At 38.0% G+C, this 20,532-nt stretch overlaps 2 protein-coding genes across 4 annotated transcripts in view; both read left to right on the forward strand.

Moving 5' to 3' along the window:
• Positions 1 to 590: 590 nt before the first annotated feature.
• On the forward strand, positions 591 to 2,082 carry LOC117255149 (myeloid-associated differentiation marker-like). Its single transcript, XM_033623764.2, has one exon. The coding sequence runs from the start codon at positions 953 to 955 to the stop codon at positions 1,853 to 1,855; it is 903 nt and encodes a 300-aa protein (XP_033479655.2). The 5' UTR covers positions 591 to 952; the 3' UTR covers positions 1,856 to 2,082.
• Positions 2,083 to 6,907: 4,825 nt separating this feature from the next.
• Positions 6,908 to 20,532, forward strand: part of LOC117255360 (testis-expressed protein 2-like) — a 52,050-nt gene continuing 38,425 nt past the window's right edge. For 2 of the 3 annotated variants that reach the window (XM_033624176.2, XM_033624178.2), the window contains exons 1-2: positions 6,908 to 7,110; positions 7,647 to 7,738. The gene's annotated coding sequence lies outside the window, so the exon portion shown is untranslated. Of the gene's footprint in view, positions 7,111 to 7,646; positions 7,739 to 12,142; positions 12,227 to 20,532 lie in introns of all 3 variants that reach the window. The other variant, XM_078163704.1, reaches the window with a different exon arrangement.

Consider the following 20,532-nt stretch of genomic DNA (forward strand, 5'->3'; position numbering starts at 1 on the left):
CATACAATGCATACATTCAGACAATAAAAGATTTACAGCTGGCACACACACACACACACACACACACACACACACACACACATACACACACACACACACACACACACACACACACTTTCAAACACTCATTTCCATCCAAGCAACTCAAACACATTTCCATCTGTTGTCAAATGAAAGGGAGACATGATGCTCTTCACAATACCAGTTTCTTCTCCCCTGAGGGTAGAGCAGATCCACACCCACAACCAGATCCTCTGAGCAACACTTGACTCAAATGATCCACAGCACTCAACAACACCTCTTGCCTTAATACTAATGACTCCACACACAGCTTTAAACATCATGGAAACAACTACTCATAGAACCACCTGTGACCACATTTTGTGTGAGGTCAAAGTGGTGCCAAAGTAATGTCTATCGAGTCAGAAGAACCTGTACCCACAGTAATTTATAACCTCAGAAAAGAGAACTTCATTTCATGAGAACTGAGGGTGGGAGGAAGATAACCTTGTTTGCATATGCTTTTTATTGTGGTCATTTGCACCTACCTCCAGTGAGACTGAAAGCACTGCTGCAACCTCAAAAAGGAAGTAGGCGAGGCCTGTTTTGGCAGCAACAGTGCTGCAAAATATGTTCCAAGAGACAGTATTTTGAACATTTACTCCGTTTGTAAAAAGGATGAGGCACTGGTGAACAGAACAGAGAGACGTGTTTTATGATACCTGAGGGTTCAAGTGAAGATTTTTTGGAGGTGGCTGTTTCCATGGACTGTACTGGACTATTCCTCCGAAGGTGGATATTTTAGGAACCATACTAGGGGGTTGACGAAGCTTTTGAATTACAATTTTTAAAAAAAATCAATCCAGAGGGACTGAGATTGAGGTATGATTTGACACACCTAAGGATATCTTGTCTCTTGGATACTGGATTACTCTGATTCAACGTTGTGACAATGCCTGTGATTGTACTAGAGGCCAGAGACTTCACCAGCCCCATTTTCTTGGTGCGGACATTGGAAGTCTTATCCAGCTGTACCACCTTCAGCCTTGTGGCCTCGCTGGAACCTTCAGACTTAAATCCATCTAACCCCCAACTCATCAACACATTCTGGATCTTCTGCATGTTTACATGGTGTTTTTTCTTCACCCTTACACTCCTCATCCACATTCTCAGCATCATCCAGTTTCACAGCCTTATCCCAATATCCTGGAAGAACCTGACTATGACAGTGGCAGTCTTAGGCGCACTGATGTGTCTCAGTGCATCTGCGGTTTTTCCTTGGCTCATCATGGATCATCAAGGGCCGTCACATCGCTCTGTGGCAGCTGCTGTGGCCTCCTTCTTCACCTTCCTGGCCTACACCTCAGAGTCCTACGTTCTGCGCACCCAAGCCCATGAACAAAGGGGCTACATGGGCAGCATGCCAGGCCTCCTTAAGATTCTCCAGCTCTGGGGAGGCTGTATTATGATACCCCTGGTTGTGGTGGTGGTCTGTGGATTGCCAAGTGGTGTACACAGTTGGCAGCTGTGGGTCTCCTGTGCGTCATACGGTGTCTGCATCCTCATGTCTCTAGTCACAGTTGTGGTAATATTAGGAGACTTTGCTGGGCGGTGTTTTCTACCTTTTGACAGATTTCTGGCGGGCTTCAGTCTCATTGGAGTATTGCTCTACATGGTGGCCACAGTGATTTGTTTGACCAAGATATTGCAGCTTGGGGACCTCAGAACAAGCAATACCAACAAAAGTGCAGAACTGGTTTTCATGGAAACAGTGGTTTCCAGTATGACACTGTTAGCTTATACAGTGGACCTTGCCTTCTCCATTAAACTGTTGTGTGACAGGAGTCACACATGAATTAGTACTTTAAATGTATTTCATGTAAAGTTCATCATGTGTAGTCCTAAAAAAGTTTAAGAAAATTGTCTTTGTCAAGTGTGTAAAAGTCAAACTGAGTGGATGTATTTGCTATTAATTATTGCTGTGTAATCAAACTCTCTATGTAGACATATTAATTGCTAACTTATAAGACCAATACATACATACTATAATAAACCTAAAACCTCCCAAAATTATGAAACCGATCGCCATGGTCTCACTCTGTATTCTTTTGATGAGTTCTACAAAAGGGACTGGTTTTTCTGGCTTGTGACAGACATTTATGGTGCAGTTCACTACGACACACATACTATAACCACTAAACCTGGGTTATATGACAGGTACATTGACTCATAAAAGCACACAGCATATTTTATGGACATAATATAGTGTTATAGTAGCAGCTGAAAAGGGATCACTCATTTGTATATCAATTAGTCATGTTTTGTCACTTTGAATTCACAAACAAAACTTTGTTTTTCTTTCACATGTCTCAAAAAAAGTCAACATATTGATTTATTAATTGATTGGGGACCATGCGTAACAACAGTGAAACTATATCAAAACATCTGTTTACAAACTCTCACACAACTCGTGCAGTGTAATCCAAGTCTCATTTATCCAGTACTTCCAAAAAATATGCATTTTCACTAATATCCTTTTAACATCCTGCTTAACTGTTTGGTTGAGCACAGTTTGATCATCTGAATAAAAAATGTGTTGAAATTAACTCTATTGAGCTATCTCTGCTATTCAGTTTAAGTATGTTATGCTAGAACAAACCTACTAAATGTTGCTGCGTCTGTAAGTGCTATGTCCTTGCAGTTTGCCTCCCACAGGAAGTTAGGAAAAAGTTACTCCAGACATGAGGGCTCTGTGTGGTGGGATTTCAAAGGTAGGCATATTTTTTCAACACATTATCGTTTCAGAGGTCTTACTGAACAGACCTATGCCACTTTATACAAAAACAAAAAGTCTAGGGTCAATTAATTCTTTTTAAAAACATGCTCTACCAAACGGTTGATTTGTCCTTTAATGGTAAAGGTAGTAAAGTTAAACCAATCTAATTAATCTTGCCTTTTTGCTTCAAAATTAAAACACTCCTGATCATTCACTGTTGCAAAATGATACAGTACATTTAATGTTTTACATGATATGCTCTAATAATTTCACATATATGATTTTTTACTGTCTAAAGCCATGCTCAACCAAACAATCGATTTGTCCTTTTATAGTACAGGTAGTGATGCTAAGATAATACATTTACATTTTTTCTGAAATAAAAAACAGATTACTGTTTATTATTGTTAATACTATATATTTTATGTTATTTATGTAGATAGATGCAACAGTATGATTTTTCACAATTTCTGAGATGTTTTCAAAGCACTGTAATGGTAAATATCTAGAAATAAATATGTAGAAATAATACTAGTACTGGTAATATTACTAATTCCATGGTAACAAATTGATATGTAATTGATAATTGATAAATGAGACTTGCATTATACTCCATAAATCATTTGAGTGATGGTGCGTATGTAAATAGATGATTTGATATAGTGTTGCTGTTGTTAATGAGGACCCCAATCAATCAGTCAATAAATCAACGGCCTATGTTTGTCGTTTGTCATGGAGGTATGTGAGAAAAACAACGTTTTCTTGACAAGTAAGAGGTAACACGGCATGACTAATTGGTATACAAATGGTAATTTTGTGGGTGAAGTATTTCTTTAATTTAAATGGGAAGAGTTGCTATTCACTAACACCAAACGCAACAATCTCACTGCAGCATGTATGCCTTTTTTAAATCACGGACTGGGCTTCGAGTGCAGAATATTAAATGTTTTCCTACAGCAGAAACGCACTGGTGTCGAAATGTTTTCACTGTGATGGGTTTAAATCATCACTCCATTGATTTAGGCTACACATGGAGAGTTAAGTCAGGTTGGGAATAATAATCAAATAAAATTGAACAAAGTTAGTTACAGAAAATGTGATAGAATTATAGAAAAAAAATCACTGGACCCAGAACTCGCAAGGTGAGCAATGTGGCATGTTGATTATCTCCTTTTGGTAATAAGATTACTGTAGCTATCAGTAAGGGTTGCATTTTGTTGCATTGTTGCATTTTATTAAATGTTCTACTTATAATCGAAATATTTTCACATCACACTTTACTTTTTATGGAAAAGGATTTTGAGTGAGTACTTAATGCATTCAGGTAAAATGGGACATTTTGCTACAGCAAAACCAACATATTTCTAGCCTAACAAGTGGAATAAAGTCACGACTTAATGCTACTGTGTGGCACCCTGTCATATTAAAGACATTTATAGTATTTTGTCACTTAATAAATATTAAAGCTAATGCGATAAGTCCATGTCAGCCACAATAGTTCAGAATTAGCCACAACTGTTACATACACAGCTTTCCGCTGCAGGAAAAATGGCACCAAGAAAACAGGCAGCAAAAGAGCAGTGACAACATGGCAGAAATGTTGGACATTCTTTTCTAATAAATAGTTCAGTAACATTAACGATGTAATGAATGAATGAATGAATGAACTGATAAATGATTTTAACCATTCAAAAAACAAACAAAAAAAAAACCCTACAACTGTCCCATTTTACTTTACCAGCTATCCGGTGGTGTACGGTAGTTAGGATGGGCCCCAGTGCACACTATTATGATGGGCCCTGGTGCCAGATTTTGTATTGAAACAGCTACTGTATATTTTATAGTATCATCACATGATCAAATACAGACTTGACGTTGGACAACATCAACATACATTATTACCAATCATCACTGCAAATCTGTATATGACAAAAATACCAAATAAAATCAGAAATTGTTCATTACTGGGATTTTTAGTGGGGTAATAATGTATTTATACTTTATATAATTTATGTAAAATAAACACATAATTTTGTTATAGATTTCTACTTACTATTTCACAAAAGAAAAATAAAAGAAACATTGACAGAGATGGGTTTGGCTTCTCGAGGGCATATCGAGCAGATAACAGCATTTGTATTTTAACATGTGTTCTTTGAACAGAGGCATATTTCTGAGGTGGCAAGTTGAATCACTCACATGGGATCATTAGAGAGAGTGCGCCCACCAACCACTCTCTCTACGGCCCACCACCCCCACCCCATGGGCCCCAGTGCCACTGCACCATAGACATATATACATAGACGCCGCATCAAGTGCCTGAGCGCGTCCTCGCCAGCCGCCATCTTGGATGGGTCTCGCTTCGCCTCCACAGTGCATTCACTTCTATTGAGGAAGGAGCTGTATGCACAAGTAAAATAGAATAACTCACTGAATTTTCAACTGATTTTCACGCGGTTTGGTTTGTTACAAACAGCACACATGTAGTTATGATACAGGATGCTTTCGTACATTAAAAATGCGGGATTTCATGCTTTAATACTTTCTGCAGATAGCAACAGCATGTTATTTAGGTCACAACACAGTTATTTTATTCACCTCAACCCCAGAGTGGGATGGATATATATATATATATCCATCATACTATATATATACTACACTATACTATATATATACTATATACTATACTATATATACTATATATATAGATAGATAGATAGATAGATAGATATAGATATACAGACACATACACACACACACACACACACATATATATATATATATATAGGCTATACTGTATATACTGTATAAACACAATATATACAATACAAAACATAGTATAGCATATTAATAAATTTATTAATATATTTTAATAAAGGAAAAGCTTGATTGTTGATTGAGTTTATTTCTAACACACACTCACTCTTTTATACCCACAGCCATCAGACTTAATAATTCTTTGTTAAATAGATGATCTTACAGACTTCTTTGAAATTTCCTTTGGGGATTAATAAAGTTCTTCTTATTCTTATTACACTGACTGCTGTGAAGGTGCGCTATACATAATATGCTATACTATGTTTTGTATTGTGTATATTGTGTTTATACAATATACAATATATATATATGTATATATATATATATATATTATTTTATACAGTCTATGATATATATATATATATATATATATATATATATATATATATATATATATATCTCCCACTCTGGGGTTGAGGTGAAAAAAATAACTGTGTTATGACCTAAATAACATGCTGTTGCTATCTGCAGAAAGTATTAAAGCATGAAATCCCGCATTTTTAATGTACGAAAACATCCTGTATCATAACTATATGTGTGCCGTTTGTAACAAACCAAACCGCGTGAAAATCAGTTAAAAATTCAGTGAGTTATTCTATTTTACTTGTGCATACAGCTCCTTCCTCAATAGAAGTGAATGCATTGTGGAGGCGAAACGAGACCCATCCAAGATGGCGGCCGGCGAGGACGTCGGCTCTGATAGGCAGCGGCAGTCAATGCGGCGTCCATGTATATATGTCTATGCACTGCACTGCCTGCACTGTCTGTATTTACGCCCCTGCAGCTGTCTGATTTTACCTGAACGTGTCATTGGAGTGAGGTAGGGTTTCTTCATGTGTTTGAAGGTCCAAAGTTCTAGAATGATTTAATTAGCAGCAAATTTTCCTTATAGAAATATAGCAGAGAACCATAACAAACTCTAAAAGTAACACATAAAATATTCTTAAGAGTTTAGGTGGTTTAGGTGTCTCACCTGAGTTCACCCTAACTTGATGAGACTGGAGAAGCACCTGCTAGTTTCTGTTGGACGGTTATTTAGTAGGGGAGGCAATAGAAAAATCTCACAGTTGCGCTTAATTATAAGGTCCTTTAAATTTTGAAATATTGTCTATTGTATTTATTATTTTTATTTTTTCTATTGTTTTTGTTGAGCCAAAAAGCACAGTGCAACATGGTTATAACTTGCAGTTTACCTTCTCATCCGCTCTAACGTCAGGCCTTAAAAGAAGCTCTATCGATAAATCGATCGCCAGCCCCAGATAGCAAGCCAGCTATCGCTCTGCTCGGTCTCGATTTCTCTGGCCTTGATGGACTGCTGCGTTTTTTCTTTAAGGAACTCAGTCCAGATAGCCAGTTGTCAACAGGCTGAGCAAGAAATCGAGTTGTTAATACAACTTGGTACGTGGAACTGATAACTCAAACGTTACCGTGTCGAGAAAAGCCTTAGGACTCCTTTTGGAAGTTCAGTTTTGTTCGGTGTAACGTTATCCACACAGAAATGAAGTCCCCCGGACACGGTAAGCTATCTTTGACTTGTCTCTTTTAGCAACGTTCTGCGAGTTTGGTGTAATGACCTCGAGCAGCAGGAGCTTTAAAACTAATTGGTGATTCAGTTTGTAGCAAGCTAATTTTCCAGTCCGTCTGTTTAGTTTTAAATACGAAGTCATATTTAAAGTAAAAAGGGCAGAATACGCCTGTTAGTTAACGTTGCTGTTCGCTTATCTCACCTGTATCAAAATACTGCTCTCACTATTAGTCGTAAGGTTTGTTTCCAAAGCTTGACAAGCCTCTGTTTAGACCACGTTAGCTTGCGTATTAGCTCATGCAGTTCACTCCTTATAACAACACCCATATGTTAACTGCTACTGGGAATGGTTTTTATTGTTTGCTATATGGTTAGGTCACAGTCTACAAACATAGCACACAAAGGCAACCACTGTAACGACTTACTCACTAAGACGCAACAACAGCCTCCGTATACTGTCACTTAATGTGTTTGTAACCCATATGTGTAGTGATTTTAAATTTCTCTTGCCAATAATGTGTTTCTCAGAAGCCCCCTGAGCATCATGGACATGTGAAACGTGACTCTGCAGCAGGCAGATGCAAGTCCCAGGCTGGATTGAATGGCACTGAGGATACAAGGTAAGCACTTTGCCAGTAAATTTAAACTCATTATTGATCCATTTCCTGAGCTACAAATGACCTTAGTGAGGGTAAAGTCTAGCTAGACAGAGAGAGAAGAGACAGAGGCGTGAGAGGGAGCACAAACATAGTTCAGGAGAATGGAGATCAGAGTAGGAATGCACACAGATCAGTGTACAGAAATGGTTTTAGGGATCAAATCAAACTTTAGGGAATTTTAAGGGAAACATAGAGAGAAACTCGGGTGATTACAAAATACTGTGTTTGTCATGGGAATCATGACTACCAAGTAGGGTTGCAGCGATATACTGCTTTAAAGGTAGGCTATATCATGAAATAAAAGTTTGCGGCTATCATGCTGTGTACATTTGCTCTTTTACAATATTAAAAAAAAAAGATGCAACTGGACACTGAATCTCCCCTTTATTTGAATCATTTTCTAAGGGGAGATTTATTTTTACACGTATTTTCATTAATAAAATGGTTTCAAATTTCAATCATAATGATACAATGTTTGTTCAACCAACAATAACCCTTCTGTTTTCATACATTTAATGGTCATTGTGACTGACATTAATATAAATTCTGTAATACCGTGACACTGTGAAACCCAAATATTTTCTGAGACGGCTATTGTACTGTGAAAATCTCATACAGTTGCAACCCTACAGCAAAGGGCAGGTTTGCCATCTTTGTCTCCTGCACCTGCAGTGATGCTGGTGCATAAGACATGTATAAGGCAAAAAGTATTAGGCTGGATAGCTCTCATCAAACTGTCAAAACAACTTTTTAGAAACACCACTGATGTTCAAGGTCTACAACTAAAGGCCCTGAGGTATGGATGGCGATAAAGTCAATAGCAGCAAGGCGTTCTACAGGTTTTTTTGCACACATTGACCTCAAGGTATATTTGAAATGTTAAGTAACTTGCTATGCAAGGTTTCTCTGCATAATGACCTCCTCCCATTTAACTGTTTACTCCTGACAGAGGTGTCTCTTTAGTGTTTTCTCTCTCAGTTTTGATATGTAGCTGTTGCTCTGCTATAATAAAACATTAGGTTGCACACTGGTTGAAGTTCAGTGTCTCCTAAGCGAATTCCAGTGTGAAACATTAGTGCAGGTGACAAGGCTGCAAGTGCTGTCCTCAGAATCATTATATTGGGCTGGGTGTTTTGGTCCTATAAACAGGCTTGGATATCGTGGGTCCAACATCATGTATTGATAATTTATTGATCACAAAGTCTGCTGAAGGGTTCTGCACCAACATATCTCCAGGCCATAACCCAGCCATACACACCAGACCACGCTTTTTGGTGCAACTAGGCTTTCTATAATTCCCTTTAATTACCCCTCGTAATAATTTATCACATGGCCATTTTTAGATCTATTGCTACATTATTGTGGTCCTGACCCTTGCACCCCAACTGTACAGTGGTCTCTTTGTAATCCCACTGTGGAGTCTTTCTTAATTTCTTTGCTCAGGCCTATGCAGATTTTAAAGTCTTGCTTAGTTAAAAAAAACAACAGTTGCTGTGTTGTTGAGTAATTCAGAGTAAAAGGTGATTTGACTTTCAGAGTTGCACAAAACATGAGTTATGAGATCTTGTATAATGTATACAGACTACTGAAATTTATCTTTAAAACAAAACCTTCATTCCTTTGTCAGAGTAATTCATCTAAAAGCCTGTATACAGAGTGGTTAAGGTCAAGATGATGTGTATATTACAAAGAAGGTACATTATTCGATACTACAGCATTTTCGTTTTCTGTTTGTTTTTCAGAGAGTGGCATTCAGATCTGAATTGAATTGTAGATATTAAGGCTGATATAAAAGTCCAACAATATTGTAGTTTAAAACACTTTATTTCACTGAATCTTTCATTTGATTTTTTATACACATTTTTCACAACAATATATTGGTTTCACCCATATGGCCTTGCCTTATATACATCCTAATTACTAATCTGTAATGTGTTTTTGTGGTTCACAGACACAGATTGGTGCTTTCCAATTATATTAAATCCACAAAGATAATATGTTTACTATTAGATGAGAATACATGTAGTTGACATGGCAGTGCATGAATGTCTAATATGTAAGTGACAAAGAGAAAAAACCAAAACAAAATAAAAACGGTTGGTTAAAAACAGGGTATATGGTGAGAACTGGATGTAAACAGAACAGGAGGGGATAGTTAGATGCACAGGCTCACCATAAATCCAGCCTCAGTTAAGTTTTTTTTTTTTAAATTTATTTTTTTTTACTATCAACAAATCCCATGAAAGAACAAAAACTACTAGCCTAGTCTGTTTACCCAAAACCTGATATAGCAGCTTTTGATGAAGTGTGGGTCATACTTAAATTAATGTCTCATAACATGTGTTGGATGGTGCCATATTACACAGTATTTAGCTGAAGAAATACAAAAATGGTGAGTTGAAGGGAAGCAGTTGTCCAAAATTTGCATCCAAATGCAGCAGTACAGTTACTTGTTTTTATTCCTTCGCACCAGCAATAGAAGTGGCCAGAGGCATTACGTTTTCATCTTGTCCATCCATCCTATTCTCGTGAACGCAGTATCTCAAGAACGGTTAAAAAGGGTGAATGAGAAAGGAAGGCATCAGTGAGTTAGAGAATTGAAAAACAAAATCAGGTTTCAACACCTGTGAGAGACGAAGGATGTTTTTAGCAGCAGGTGCAGTGACCTTTCACCAGTGTTCTCTTCCTGAAGTGGGGTGTGTCATATTCATTTTTCACGCTGAGAGAAGGAACATGTGCTGCTTATCATACTCTGTGTAGGAAGAGGCCTACACCCCTGTTGACTGTACACCTGCTCATGGCTTTGACTCGTGTTGTGGCCCTCCAAGTTCTCACCAGGTCTGACCTATTTTTATAAAACTCAGAAATGTCTTGTTTTGGTCAAGGCTTAATCAAAGCATTGCGTGAGAATCCTGACTCACAGCCTGTTAGTATTAAAATTAAACAAACCAAGCCTTCTCTTGTAACAACACAACCCTCCAATTTAATTCATAAATTTAATTCATAGTTTCCCAGTCTACATTATACAGAGTAGTAAGGGTAAGGTAATTTGTCCTTATTTTTTTAATTCTTTTTTTGAAGAGATGGAAAGGCATGATAGGTGAATGTCTGTCCATAAACACAGGCCCCACTTGACACAGTTAGCAATCTCGAAAGCAATAAGCCTAGCTTACAGCTTAAGTTTTAAAGTTTGAACAGGGTTTAGCGGGACATTTAGTGTGAGAGTAGCAATCATCTAAAATTTAAGATGCCAACTGCACTAACAACTGATCAGAAATGTGCAACAAGATTTTTCACCGACACTAGATTTCAACCAAAAGCCAGAGCCTGTGATGTATTAAGTTGCTGTGAGCTGTTAATTCAGCACTATTGAGCAGAAGAGAGAAGATAATAAATATCTTGGAGCCTAACTGTGCAAAGTCTCCCCCCCTCTGTGCTGTTGCATCATCCGCAGCTCTCTTTATCAAGGAGTGTAATGAATGTCAAGTGCACTCACTCCGCAGTAAAATCTGGGGACCAAAACATCCCCTCAAAGTACACTGCACAGCACACTGACTAACAAAAAAAAAAAGACTGCTCGATTTGAGGCAATTTCAGTCAACTGAGGGGTCTTTGAGTGATGATTCAAATTTCAGGAAGCAGTCCTTCAAACAAGTTATTGGCGCACTTGAGCGTGTGTGTGTGTGTTCGTAGGCGACTTAGTTTTTGTCGAAGCAATGGCCAGGGCTTTGTTGGACATGTGATATTTCCAGAATTCCATAGAAGGGTGAGTCTTTATTGATTGTTGTAGAGTTCTTGATAGATCTCATACACTTAGGATGCCTATCAGTACAATGCTGGCAGTGCATAGGACAGTGCAACATATACAAAGCCAAAATGTGTCAGTTTTTACTCGACTCTGGTTTTGAATCAGTTATGACATTATCAGTTTTCCTTGTCTATAGTTGGGTTTCCATCCACCTAATTTTATTCGCATTTTCAAAAATTGCGAAAAAAAAAAAAATGGATGGAAACGCCAGAAATTCAAAAAAAGGCCGAAAATTCCCAAAAAAAAAAGTTTTTACGCTTGGAGAGGGTGGATTTGTCAGCGTATTGATAAAAGGAAAATGCGACTTTTTGCTATGGAAACAGGTTTTGCGAATAAACGATGACGTACTGGCACACAGATCCTCAAATGTGGCCCTTCACATACGGAAATGTTTCAGCCACAGTTCGTGAGTGAAATGCTGCTGGACAACTACTTCCCAAAAGTCCTTCACACGCCTATGTTCTCATACACACGGAGAACAACACAGTGGTCTCCTTCCAGCTATTTCCGACAGTACTCTTAACATTAAACTTCTTCTTTGTCGTCTCTTCTTCAAGCTGGTTAGGTACGCTGTGAACGCTGACAAAATGCTAACCAGAGTTCTCCCAAGAGCCGACAGGTTTATCAGGAATCTGTCCAGGGTAAGTTGTTGAGTTTCAGTTGAGTGTGTTGTTGTTTACAGTGGGCATAAGACGCTCTCTTATGACGTCATCTCATGGCGCACTCTTCTTCTACCAGGGTGTTTTTTCATTTTGTTCATTTTTCACGAGAAGTGCCACCTACTGCTCTTCCTGTTGACTCCCAATAATCGCAAAACAATAACGAATGGAAACGGGCATAAATTTGCATTTGCCTTTGCGCATTTTCACAAAATTTGGTCAAAAATTTCAATACATTTGGATGGAAACCCCACTTATGATAAGGGAAGATATGATTTGCCATTAGGGTTGAAGATCACCCATTCTTGAGAATTGGGATAAACCCTTTTGTTTTTGGGGTTTTTGATTTTAACACTTCAATTAGGCCGGAGAATAGGCGATATAATTTAAAAGATCAAAATCTTGAATTTTTTTCTTGAATAATGTAATGAATGTCAGAAGTTGACAAGAAGTTATAATTTGTTAATGTCACAGTAGTGTTGCACGGTATACCGGTACTAAAATAGTACCGCGGTACTAGAGTATTCCAAACGGTACTATACTGCATTTGGAAAATACCGGTACTTTTTAAATTGATTCAATTCATTCATTTAGTTAATTTATTTTACTCATTTATGCACACAAACGCCTTTCTTGTTCCTATTGGAGCACAGATTGCACAAGTGGTGTGTATGACAACACCTGTATCAACATTCGCAGCTGGCGCATGTGAAAAAAGACAAGAGAAAGTCTGCCTCGCAAAGGGAGACAACACGAGACAACACCAACTTGGTGAAACATTTGAGCAACCAAACTGTGACGTCCGTACCGAGGTACTTACCGAACCATGATTTTTTGGTACTATTTATTGTTCTAAAGGTTTGTAGCCAAAAGGACTTTTCCTTAGGAAACAAAGATTTTGGTATCGTGACAACACTATGTCACAGCAGTCGTAGTGAGGAGCTATTTTATTTTTCAAAGCAGCAAGAGTTCACTTAATGCCAATCAAAATACTCATTTTTAAACTATAATTTTTATTTAGTTTGGATTTAGAAAGGCTACATAATCAACCTATTATGGTTGTGACACACCTGATAGCAATATTATTCAATGAATTTATCAAAAAATAGAAAGCTTACCTACCTGAGCAACGTGCTCGCCTTTTTGGAAGCCAGGTAGTGAAACAGGAGTCCTTGTGACATAGCTAACTCCTTTTATGACTGATTAAATTATTTTTCTTTTTAGAAATCTGACAGTTGACAAAAATCTGGGACACATCTTTAAATAGCCAGTATTTTCATAAAAAATATTTTAAAACAAAGATGATTATAGCAATATATTTTTACACCGATGTTATCAGTACGAACTGTTAGTTTTAGATTTTAAAGGCTTTTAACACATTTTTTAATCGTTTTAAGTTGTGTTGGCACAGGGCAAGTTTAGAAGTTAAAAAAATGTAAGTAGATCAAAATATTTTATAAATAATATTTCTTTTAATATATGTAAATCCTTTAAATTTGATATTTCACCCCAGACATGTAATTAGTATGTTTATAAGTTATAATTTTAAGTTTTAATTTAGTTTTTTTTTTTTTTTTTTTTTTTGATTGTTTGACACGATTTGTCCCAATTCTCAAGAATGGGTGAGATACATGTAAGCCTTTAGTTATGTGGCTATTAAGCATTACTCGTCCTGGGCTCCCTCATTCATGCTGGCGCCACCAAACAGCTCAGTTGTTACAGACGGGTGCTTCCTCCTCCCTTGTCCAACCACTGAAATAATGTCCATTACTGAGGCATCAGGGGAATGTGTTCGCCAAATGTTTACAGGCATGTTTCAGGTGCTGGCTCCATTGTACGCTGACAGTGCCATTTATCTCAATACCATCATAATAATCACTTGTTACCAGAGGAAAGAGATGGAGGCAAGGTGGGAGGTGGGAAGATGTATAAATATAGCCTGTCTATAAATACCACTTCAGTTTTTCACCTGAAACTGAGACTTTCACAAAGCTTCGGTATGTTCACAAACAGCATTTCTTGTGAGAGCAAGGAGCTGGGGAAAAAATGAGATGTCTGAGCATCAGTGAATTCATTTGCTGTTTTAATTTGAGCCCTGAGGAACAGTGCAGCTGTCTTTTTATAACATTAAAGCCACTCCTTTAGAATTTCAAGCAGTCATTCACCATGATCTACGGATTAGTGTGAAATACAATGACATAGCTCAGACCATTTCAGTCTCCCATGAGCTGCTCACACACACCATAACAATGTAGTCTTTTGTTATTACAGTTTGGCTGACAAATGCTTTCCCCAATTCCTTTCAGTTTGTCCAACACCGATTACAATACATGTATGATTACTGCATTCCACAGTCTTAGTTAAGCTTCAGTTTGATTTATTGCTAGCCAGAAGTGCGAAATTATTGCTAAATGAAAATCCTCTCAGTCTGCAACAGAAAGGTCATTCTTATTTATTTTCAACAACAACAAAACTCAATGGCTCTAGTTCTTAAATAGTATAGGGGCGGGGCTATGCTAAAAGTTACTACACTGTGTCATGGAGCAAGCTTTTAAACCTAGGTCAGACAAAAAATTCACAACGGGACAAGGTAAAAACAGGCAACTACTTGCAATGCACCGTTTGGCAATGTATAACACCAGCACACTGTGAGGACGGAAACAGGGCTTGGTGGGGATGGAGCACCTACTGCAGCAAGTGAACATGCCGTCTGTGGTCATTTTGACTTGACCAGCAGACTTTACTACAAGCTGACTGGTTGTTGAAACAGGTGACATGCTCTCCATTTTAAAGCCAGCCACCAGTGAGTTGCAGGTGACACCATCAGCCGGCTTGAGTTGAACTCAGACCAGCCAGTTCACACTACTGCAGCTTTTCTCTGCAACGTTTTAAAATGGTTTCATCGCGTCACAAATCTTTGGTCTGAACTGGGCTTTCGCCTTGCACAAAAAATCTTGCACACACTGTTTAACTCCACAATTTAGTATATATAATTCCCAGTCTTTTCACATTTTCAACAAGTGTTTTCTAACGTGTAATGTGTTCAGATGTAAATCTCAGATTTTACTTTACACTCACTTTAATTATCTCAGATATTGTAAATTGATTAAAGGTGAAACTAAGTCGCTTATTATTATTATTAGGGGTGTACCAATACATCGACCTGGATAGATATATCGATTCAGTGATCACTGATCCAGTATTATTGATGCAGAGTAAAAACATCGATACATAGTATCTACTTTTAAGATACGCCTTTATTTTGAAATTCCCATGGCACATCTGTGTCGCCATTTTGTCCAAGCAGAAATAGTCCTAGCAGCTTAGCACCAGACAGATAATGGTAAGCAGCCAAGAAATAGACATTTAAGATGTTTACTGATACCATCTCAAATCAATCACAGGCCGCTGCAATGAATCAAATCAAAATAACATTGTGACAGACTTAAAGATATTCAAACAATATTGCTGTCCAGAGAATCAGTGCCATACAATATGAAACAATGTTTTCACTTTGCACCAATAATATTGTATCGTGCTAGAACCTGTGATTTACACCCATAGTTGTTATCAGTGTTTTCATGTCTCATGTGTGCCTCAACCCCTGCTGTCATGAATCTGTATTAGGTTGCACAAAAATTTAATTACCCTAGTTAGATCCAGGCAGCCAGTTACAGGTGTGGTGGTGAATGTTTTCAGAAACAGGAAAAATCCTCAGTCACAGTTCTACAGAGAACAGGTTTGATTGTCTGCTCTGAGACAATCGCGGAAACTGTGCTGTTTTATGTCACTGTCTGTTGTTAATTCTGTGTTTGTGGAAAAGAACTGACTGTAGTATGCTGACATTCAGCATGTACTGCGAACTGTTTGGGCAAACAGAAGAGTCCTTATGGAGACAAAGCAGGAAGTTGATCCAGTCCTCTCCTGGGTTCGACCAGATGTGGCCAGCGGGGCAGATTGCTGCCCCAAAGGCCTGGATGCAAGCTGTGGCTTAATGCACCATTCCCATGTTGTTGTGTTCTGCTAGAAGGCTCAGTTTCACTGTGACTTGTTTTTGGATAGATCTTCTGGTAGCGATAAGCCTGTTAGGCTGACAGCCAGATTTACACTTGTGAAGATGTGATACAGTGTAGCTGCTGACCATTTTCCTCCCTCATCCCTATCAGTTTTCTCAAAAATATAAACCATAACTAAACCCAAACAGTGGGCCAAGGCCTTATGAAAAGAGCCCTGGTTTGTCTTGATAGCCTGTCTGCAAAACAAGATTACATGGATGACCCCTTGTGCTCAGTTATAACAGTTATCTTAACTTGTCTTTGTTGCTATAACCAGTGGCATGTTTTCAAGAGCTGTACATGTGACTAGCTGTTACTGAATAATAATTGAAGCAAGGCTAGTAGTTAAAATAGCAATGAAAGAACCCTCTTATTTAAAGACTGGAAACACACAAAAAAAACCACACACACACACACAAAGAAAAAAATGTTGGCATAATTTCTTAAAATACAAAGAGATGCATTTCTTGTGGAAGCTGATATTAAGGCTGACTGAGTCTGTTTCTGTAACCGGAGCATTGAGGCAGATCCCGGAGCTTGATCCAGGTCAAAGTTTTGTCACAGTTGCAACCAAGGAGTTCATTTAAAAATAATGATTGCTTGTTGACAACATTAAGCAGTTAAGTGAAGAGTGCATTATTTAGCACAAACAACATGTGGGTCAGTGAACTGACATGGTTTGAAATAGGCTGAACATCACAGAGTAGGTCTGCACAATAGGATTAGGAAAATATGTTATAATGTTGTTGAGTATCACAATAACAATATTACTTACAACAAATATCAAAGTGTACTCAGTTCTGTCTTCCTGCTGCTTTCAGTATACTGCTTAAATACTAGTTAACTGTTGAATTAAAAATGAAAGGTAATTATTTCCAACATTCTTTCGTTGAACAAATTGAACATTGGACTCAACACAAAATGCACCAATAAAAACAAGAATGATAGTTACTTTATAAGATAGATAGATAGATAGATAGATAGATAGATAGATATTGTTTATTGTCCTTTCAGAAATTTTTCTTGTGTCTGTGGCCGTCAGAAAAAACATAAAACATTACAATGAAGACACCACAACACAAACACTTGACACTGCAGACAAAACCAGACAATTCATAACACTGGACATTACAATAAAGACAATTTAAACATCAATCAAATGATACAACAGATGATACAACCAAAGTGCCCACATAGCATCACCCAAGTTCACCCATTCTGTTTAACAGAGTTATGCTAAAAGGTATAAAGGACCTCTGGGCACAGGAAGTCTTAAGAGGCTGTACCTCCGTCCTGATGGTTATAATTCATACTAGCCATGCAGAGGATGTAATACGTCAGCGAGGATGCGAGAAAGTACAGTTTTCTACTGATACTCTATCAACTAATGTTGCATTTCCATTAAAAACTTTCTGTATGGTACCTTTAGTGACGTAACCCATGTGGACTTGCCTAAACTGTGGATCTGTTTAGCATTTCCACTGCAGACAGTACTCTTAAATGTAGATGGATTTGTTGTTAATCACTGCTCCGTCCAGCTCTCGCTGTATTTCCTCTTCACCGGTGATACAGAGAAATGTCTGCATCTCATTTATTATCCACGGAACAGATTGCACGCTGACATTTTCATAATGATAAAGAACAGGCTGGAGTGAGAGTCTCTCTGAATGGGATATTTAAAAATAACGGGTTTGTGCATTGTATCTTTGTCAAGCAAGAGCATAGGTGTAATTCTGCCGGAGCGCAGTTGAAATTCATATATTTTTTTAACACATGAAGATCCAGTCATCACTAAAGCCTATGTCACCCTAGAGACAATTAAAACAAAGAGTATGGTCAAAGTTGTAAAATTAGATTTAAGGAGTGTTAATAGATTCACAGTATCAACTCATGCATTGAGTAACATGCAAGAAAACCTTCCACCTTAAAAGTTGCTGGTAGTTGTTGGCAGTCGGCCCAGTATATTAATCATTTTTTTCTCAGTCTGTAGCTGCTAACTGTTAACTAGTAAAGATGAACAGGCAGCAGAAGATCCTTTAATTGTATAGTTTACTAATATATGAACAGTGTTTACATTACCTTCAAAACCAGCCACAACTCACCCCTGAGCAAGAGTGACACTTATCTATTGACAACAGTTTTTCTAGCTCCACCTTTTAGTAATGTGTCAGTATGCTTGGTATGCCAGCAGAGGGGTGACCAAAAATGGGGATGGTGAGGAACAGTTCTATTGGTACCATCCACAACTTATCACAATGGAAATACAAAAATAACCATTCCAGTGTGTAACAAACTTAACTGAACTGAACCAGACTGCTTGGTAGAAACAAGGCTTGACTCAAAAAATCCCTGAGTGCAATACTACAGTATTTAACAATGTGTTTATTGTGCAAATTGACATTGGGATGATAATTAAAAAAAAAACCTATATATTGTGCAGCCCTATCACAGAGTCTTAACTAATGCAAGAAACACATGGCTTCTCTCTGTTTATTTGTAAGTAAAAGCAAGTAGTCATATTTAGTCTGGGTAGTTGTGTAAAGCCAGGGTCACTGTATGAAAGCCTACTGTTGCAGTTTCTTCTTCTCTCTTTCACCCACTGTGTTTCTTAATGCAGGATTATTTTTTACTTCCTTGCCTCGGTGGATGCTGTCACATGCTGTCCTCGAGCCAGTGTTTTCTCACTGTTGTGATCCACAACAGCTGAGCCATTGCAGGCAGTAATTGAGTAATCCAACTATCCTGATGGCCACTTAAGAACAAGTGTTAAACTCTGCCAAACCTGTCATAACAGCTTCATCATCAGAATGTTTAAATGCTAGCGAAAAGAGGAAAAAACTTAAACTGACCAACTCATTTCACAATAAAGGCATCGCACTGTCTCAAATACCTATTGCAGCCATCTCACTGTACATGCTGAGAGAGTGAGACATTTATCTAGGACACGCATTATAGCAAAACAGGGGTAACATTAAAGTTCAGTAGGTCTGTTATATGCTGCTTTAACAGAAACCATGTATTTCTTAAAAGTCATTTCTCAGGAATTTAGGAAAGGCTGGTTAATTTATATGATCTTAAAACCTTTGAGATTATGCACTGCATTTGTTTACTAGTTTTAATTTAAGTGTCATGAGACTAATTCACACAGTTGCAACTGTAAAATGAGTGAGGCCCGACCAAAATAGAGTGTTTTTTGTGATTTAACTGTGGCTGCACAGGGTAACGGTGGTACACTGACCTTCCAAAAGCAATAACATAATCATATTTTGTCAGTGCACTGTGTTGGTTCATTTTGTTTCAATGGCAAAGTGTGCTCAAGTTGGGTGAGGAAGGCTGAGAGACATGATGATCTCACCACCTAACCTTTCAATCCCTGCCTGTCTCACCAGTTTGTCAGCATTCTTGAGAGCAGTTTCAGTTCTATTAGGCTGCTATTGTTTATTTGTCCTCAGAGCCTGGAATCTGAAATGACTCTGTGAAATGCATTTACCAGTTTACCACTGCCTCTTAGTCACTCAAACATGCCAATTCACACACCTTTCTTTCCACTAATGCAGATAGACACATTACCCCTTTTTAGATAGGAATTGTGCAAATTTGCAGGAAAGCCCAATCAGTCTTTTTTCAGCATTGGCAGTATAAAAACAAAATCGGGGAGTGCAGCAAAATGCCGCCTACCTACTTTTGTTTTGTTTTTGTTTTGTTAGTATGTATTTTTACATCTCCACTGACCAGTGGATACTTGGTCAAGACCCCTGGGGATCATGTTTTGTTATGACAGACGTCATGGCTAGGGGTGAGTTCGTGTACAAAAATCTTTAAACGTTTAGAGTGGGTCATTTTTTTCGTGTAAACGTGTACACAGGTTTCACCGCTGGGTGGTGCTATTGCATTATACCAGGAAAGCCCCAGTTATACAAATACCAACCGAATACCATTTAACCAATGGTTACAGGCCATCACTCCGAAATATCGCCATTCCGACGGTCCGCCAAATTCTGGTCCCTGAGTCCTGACAGTAAGCTAGGGCGAGCCTGTAGAAGCCGTATTTCCCATGCATGTCAGCGATTTTCACTGGCGACACACGCAAATAATTCAGGCTGACATTACCTGTTTTTCATCGAACTCCTCTGGTATTTTTATTAAAAAACATGGCATATAGGTCCACAGTAAGTTATTATTATTGTTGTTGTTGTTGTTGTTATTATCATTGTTATTAGTATTATTATTATT

Source organism: Epinephelus lanceolatus, chromosome 3, assembly GCF_041903045.1.
Source record: "Epinephelus lanceolatus isolate andai-2023 chromosome 3, ASM4190304v1, whole genome shotgun sequence".
NCBI lineage: Eukaryota > Metazoa > Chordata > Actinopteri > Perciformes > Serranidae > Epinephelus > Epinephelus lanceolatus.

Bases quoted from the DNA above. Each gene is read 5' to 3' on its own strand.
- LOC117255149 (XM_033623764.2), top strand. From the start codon at position 953: ATGCCTGTGATTGTACTAGAGGCCAGAGACTTCACCAGCCCCATTTTC.